The sequence below is a fragment of the Telmatherina bonti genome, assembly GCF_933228915.1.
Source record: "Telmatherina bonti genome assembly, chromosome: 8".
NCBI classification, from domain to species: Eukaryota; Metazoa; Chordata; class Actinopteri; order Atheriniformes; family Telmatherinidae; genus Telmatherina; species Telmatherina bonti.
Window position 1 is genome coordinate 13431000 of NC_136626.1, and position 6000 is coordinate 13436999.

Here is a 6000-nt window from a genome sequence, read left to right on the forward strand (position 1 = left end):
TTTCTGGGAAGTATGATCTTTTATGGGGTTCTTTCCTTATCCCTTTCCATTTCCTGCCCAGGAGTCAGGAGCCAAACAGAGTTCCTGCTGTGTTTATATGGTACCTTCAGGTTGGGGCTCACAACACAGAAAATTTCTGATTGGTTGAGCATTCCCACAGTTTTATTTCCACCAACCTGTCTCTGTTTTCTCACATTTAATGTCATCATTAAGTCTGATCACTTGACCACAGTCCTGCAGGTTTTCCATGTATCCCTGCTCCAACACACCTGGCTCAAACTAATCGCTCATTGTGCAGAATTTCATTGGCTGTTGGATCCATTTAATGGAAGCAAGGTGTGTTGGAACAAAGAGACATGGAAAACCTGCAGGACAGTAACCCTCGGGGACTGACTTTGGACTCCATGCTTTAAATTGTCCTTTAGGTGCCGCTTTGAAACCATGCTAATTCCTGCTAGCATTGTTTTGCACTCCACACTTGACGGGGGCACAGAAAAAAGAAGAGAGTCATCATTTGTCATTAATGCTTGTAATTTTATCTGCTCAGGTGTTCAGATCCAGCAGGTGGTGTGTAAGAGGCAGGCAGATCATTCGGTGGTCTACAATCATTTCTGTGACAAAAAGAGCAAACCTAAAGAGAAAAGAAGATCCTGCAACACTGAGCCATGCTCCCCAACGTGAGTGCACTGTCGTATCTTCGCGTCAGGTGGCTTTTCCTTTTGTTTTTCTTGTCATAAGCTTTGATATTTGTCGTACTTGTTTTGAAGAGTTACTTCTAGTGATGATTTTGTTGATTTCTATAACAGTTTGATAGTAAAAACATTAGGGCTGTGACGATATGCTTTTGTCCCGATTCAATTTGATTTGATTCCAATTTTTTGGCAGCCAATTTTATTAAAATTGCAATTCTCACAATTCTTTGATATTGCTCATTTTTGCAGATTAAAAACAAAATAAATGTCTTAAAAAACTTTTTGCATGTAATTTTTCTTGATTTCAGTTCAGAAAAAACAACACAGTAGCCAGATCATCATTCTGCTGCTATAATGCCCAAGAAGACAAGTAAAAATATCAATAAAACAATTTTTTTTAAAAAAAGACAAAAATTTTATAATGGATTATTTTCCATTTTTAAAAATCCATTTTAAAATTGTGAAGCAAAAAAATACAGATTTTTTTTATTTTTCTATTTGATTTGATTTTCCCACCCCTAAATAACATGTTAGATGTTTTATTAGTTGATCTTCGGATCATTTTAATGACCCGTAGTATCAGATTTTCCTCTTTGTACTGCACATTTGTCATGATACACTTATCAAGTCATACATATTTTCATGCACACGTACATTTATTATTTTTTGTAGCTGGTGGACTGGAGAGTGGTCGGAGTGCAGCCGCAGCTGTAACGGTGGACTGCGGACTCGGGAGGTGTTATGCAAAAGGAGGATTTCTGCAATGGAGGAGAAGGTCCTGGATGACTCAGCCTGTACCCTCCCTCGCCCTTCAATCACAGAGCCCTGCAGCAACCACAGCTGCCCCCCCGAATGGCTGGCTCTGGATTGGTCCGAGGTACACAGACGTTTGCCATCATACATGTGTTCTGCATTGACTTCTACAATGTTTTAGTCAATTCATTTCTGATTTTTAAACCATCACTTTTTTTTTTTTTTTTTTTAACAAAATTCCACCCAGATGAAACAATAGTTTCTTTTCCAGTTGAACCCAAAAAACCCTAACATCTGCCAGCAGAAAGTAAGAGCACCTAAACTGTGACATGACATACACAACAGTTATAGAGCAGACCAACACACTGAGCATGTTGTTTCACTCAGGAATACATATTGTTGCATTTGTCATGTGGGAATTCCTCCCCCATTTTTAATTTGACCTCTCATTTGAACCATCTGGAGAAAAATGTAATTAGCGTCGTTGCTTAACTGCAGCAGTCCTCCTTGTTTGCTACTTTGTTCCAGGAGTTAAAAACGGCTTTTATTTTTAATCACATCTTCTGCAGAATGAAGTCCAGTTGATCTACAGGAACTCAGCGTGGTCTTCTCTTTACAACTGCTGCCCTCTGCTGAGTGGATTGACACGCTTCCTTTTTGCACGCTCTTGACCGCAGCGAACCCCTCCTGCACCCTTCTAATTCATCCATCTCCCTACCTTCTTGCTTGATGTTTTCCATTTCTCCTCATTCCTCCTTTGGTCCGCAGTGTACGCCCAGCTGTGGTCCTGGCTACAGGCACCGTGTAGTACTGTGTAAGAGCGGGGAGAGCGGGGACACATTGCCCGAATCAAGATGTCCCAAATATGGCCGGCCCACCTCCAGAGTGCGCTGTAACCTGAAGCGCTGCCCGCCCCCGCAGTGGGTGACGGGTCCCTGGGGAGAGGTAAGACAGCTAACACTGTATTTTTAACATGGTTTTTTTTTTTTTTTTTTAGAAACAAGTATGAAATCCTGTCAGATGCACATTTTATACTGTACATATACATTTATATTAATATGTGCATAAACGCTTGTTTGTTTGCTGTCTTAAGCCACCTTTTATTTCTTTACATTTTGCTTCAAAGGAGCCAAACTTTCTGGTCAACTTTTAAAGTGGTTTTGAGCGGTAGATGTCCAGTTTCTCTGAAGCTCTTTCAAAGTCTAACTAACTGTGTTTTCACTAATTTCTGGTCTATGTTAGCTCTTTTAGTCTTTAGTTTGTCTGTTTACCAGTCTGGCTTGTTGGCTTTCATCAGACAAGACACAACCCTGACTCACATCCCACATCGTGGTAAAAAGCAGTTTTACAGGAGTGTCCGGTCCACATTCAGTTTTTGTTTCTGTTGTAAACCTCAGCTGGGTTTTACACAGTATCATTTCTTTCTCCAAATAGTACCTTTAAAGAGAATGCAAGAAACCTTTAGTAAAGGAGCATTGCATAGGTTTCCAACCTGAAAACTCTGTACGTCTGACTCATTAAATTGCACATTGATGTTAATATGCACATTCTTTGGGCTGACATTGCTCTGTAGCATCTTGTAGCTGAGAAACCGCAGCATCGTGTGTTCTGCTAAGTATGCAATTGGGACTGATTCAACAAATATATAACAAGAAAACATAACTGGAGGAAAAGAGCAAAAGAAAAAGAGAAAGTGGCGGCGCAAGAGATAAAATCAGAGTCAACATTGGACCAGCTGTTACAGGCTGGAGAGAGCTTGACAGGATGCAAGACTGTTTGGCAATGTTGCTTTAAGAAGATTCAAGCTGTGTTGAAGAATAAAGGTGGTCATTTTGATTTCCAAGCTGAATTTAAATCTGTTTGCACATTTCTATTAATTGTTGCTTTTATTTCCTTTTTCCCTGCCAATATACAAAGAAATCATGGACTGACTCAAGACTGTACTGTAATTACTTTGTATGAGTACCAATAAACTCCTTAACTGACCAGCTGGCTTTACTTGTAGAGAATCTGAGGCTCTGATCTATTAATTGGTGAATTTTACTCTAATCGCATAGTATTTTTTAGGACTAGTGTAAATCATGTCCCTGCTGTAAAACTGAAAGGTTGGAAGTTGGATTTCTTTATAGCTGCAAGGTATTTACTGACAGTAAAAGGCTGGTTTCAAAGGAACTCTGCAGACACTTAAAGAAGCTGCTGTCCCAGTGGAGGATAAAAAGCCATAAATCAACATGTTGTATGATATTACAACAGAAGTTTGGTTTTGGAAGAAACAAACTGGAAATGTGAAGTGCTGATAGATTATTTTTTAGAGGAGATACTATGAAGATTTTATTAGTTTAGAAAACGCCTGTAACATGTCTCACTAGATGTGCTAACTTGTACATGTTTGAAGAGAGACAATGGTATTATAATGTTTTGTTTTTTTTTACTCTTATTGAGAATAACGTCCTCAAATCAAATGATTTCTTTCATATTGTCTCATCACTGTTAGTAAAGGTTTAATCGTATCTGTTTGCAAAATGTGTGTTTGTGATTCAGTGTTCTGCCAAGTGTGGCCTGGGTCAGGAGATGCGTTCAGTGCAGTGTCTGACGCACACCGGCCAGCCATCCAATGAGTGCCTGGAACATCACCGGCCTGCAGCCATGCAGCAGTGCAAGAGCAAATGTGACTTCAGTCTGCCCATCAGTACAGACAACCCTGAAGGTCAGAGGCCAAATTTCAGTCCTGGTAATCTTCACTGTTTTACAAACTCATGTTTTATGTAAAATATAATTTTTCAAAAGTTGAAATGGCTGTTAGATAAAAAAGATCCCAGTATGTTTATGATTGCAAAGCTGAAGCTGTTATTCTTTGTGTTCATCTCCCCTGCAGAGTGTAAAGATGTGAACACTGTGGCCTACTGCCCCCTGGTGCTCAGGTTCCAGTTCTGCAGCCGGCCATATTTTAGACAAATGTGCTGCAAGACCTGCCAGGGACACTGACACTACGAAACTCTCAGCAGCCACCTTTCGGCTCCTGTACACTCACACCTAAACCTGAAACCTTCCCACTGAGGCTCAAAACAGCAGCCTTCACGATGCCTCTGTCAGAGGATGGAGGGATCTGACTGGGACGCTGACACACGGACGCCCGGTCCTCTTAATTAGCCAGAGGGACGTGTTTTCTTCACCGCAATTTCAGAATCGGATATTTCTGGGCCAAAACAGCCTGAGCTGAGTTTAAACATTCCACTGGAGGGGGGGGGGGGGGGGGGGGGGAGCTGCTGAGACCTGGAGAGGCAGAGGGAGGGAGGGAAGATTAATCCTCTTTCTGTCCCTGAACTTTCCCTTTGTTGTCATATTTTGGTGCTACTTTCTCGTTTTGGCCACAAAGTTCCACTTGTCTTTACTTCTGTGGCCTAAAAGTTTAGCCTGATCTGTTAAATCTGTAAGTTGGCAGGTGGTATTTTATATGTTCTGAATTTTTAAAACCCACTTAATAAAGAAAAAACTTTTTATTTTCTGGATACATTTGCCCACGAAAAGAAATAACATGAGCTAGTAGTTACTTGACCACATTGTTTCATGTTGTTGCTTGGTTGCGTGTGAGTCTATTCACCAAGTCCATGCTGTTATGCCGTCGTATGAGCAGAGTTTGATTTGCACAAAGAGTCTGCAGTCACAAGACTTATGTCTGTTGTGTTTGTTGTCATGTGATTCAAGTTGACGTCTCTGTGGAAGCTATAAATGTGTCATTGCAGTGAATATGCCATAGTCTTGCCATTTTGGATCATTTGCTAACAGGTTAGTGTCTGTATAGCAGGGATGCCCAAGTCCAGTCCTTTAAGATCTACAATCCTTGTCCAACACACCTGAATGGAATGGCTGATTTCCCTCAGATAGATGTGATTCAGCTCTGCAGAGGCCTGGTAACAAGCCATGCATTTCATTCAGATGTGTTGGAGAAAGGATGTACCTAAAAGCTGCAGGATGGTAGATCTTAAGGACCAGATTTGAGCACCCCTGCTCTGCAGTGTAACACTACTTCATGCTGCTCAGAACTACAGTGTCGCGAGCAGCAGTATATTTTCAGTTAACAGGATATATTTTTGTGTTATCGCTGCAGACTGTGGCAGCTTCTGCAAAACTTCTTCAGAGAGGAACAAGGTGATGTCCAAAAGTCACTCAGTGCAGCCTTGCTGTTGTTTTTGTTTTGTTTTTTCTACACTATGTTTAAAGGTGTGCATGATGTTTGAGTGGAAATTCAGAGCACAGTGAGCCAGTGAGTCCGTTCAGGCCGCAGGAAGAGACCTAATGAGAATGTGTTCAAGCAAACAGCAGTCCAACCTGAGGATAAATATATCCTATTGTGAAACATCCAAATCTGCGCTGGTTTACTTTTAGGTTAATATAATACTTTATTATTTCTATCTGGAAGATTGTCTTGAACTCAAATGCTGCTCACGTCTGCAGCAGAAGGTAATGATCGCTTATAAATTGTGCATATTTTCCTATTTTGTCCCCTAAGCATCACCGAAGTTGATCGGTTGTCTGAGAACAGGCAGCTGATAAA

General features: G+C 40.9%; 1 protein-coding gene across 2 annotated transcripts in view; it reads left to right on the top strand.

The window, feature by feature from the left end:
* Positions 1 to 4653, top strand: part of adamts10 (ADAM metallopeptidase with thrombospondin type 1 motif, 10) — a 56233-nt gene extending 51580 nt beyond the window's left edge. For both annotated transcript variants that reach the window (XM_079244577.1, XM_079244578.1), the window contains exons 22-26: positions 548 to 677; positions 1365 to 1569; positions 2214 to 2390; positions 3987 to 4152; positions 4321 to 4653. In XM_079244577.1, the coding sequence (XP_079100703.1) occupies positions 548 to 677; positions 1365 to 1569; positions 2214 to 2390; positions 3987 to 4152; positions 4321 to 4430 (788 nt within the window). In that variant the 3' untranslated portion in view covers positions 4431 to 4653. The remainder of the gene's footprint in view (positions 1 to 547; positions 678 to 1364; positions 1570 to 2213; positions 2391 to 3986; positions 4153 to 4320) is intronic.
* Positions 4654 to 6000: the final 1347 nt, after the last annotated feature.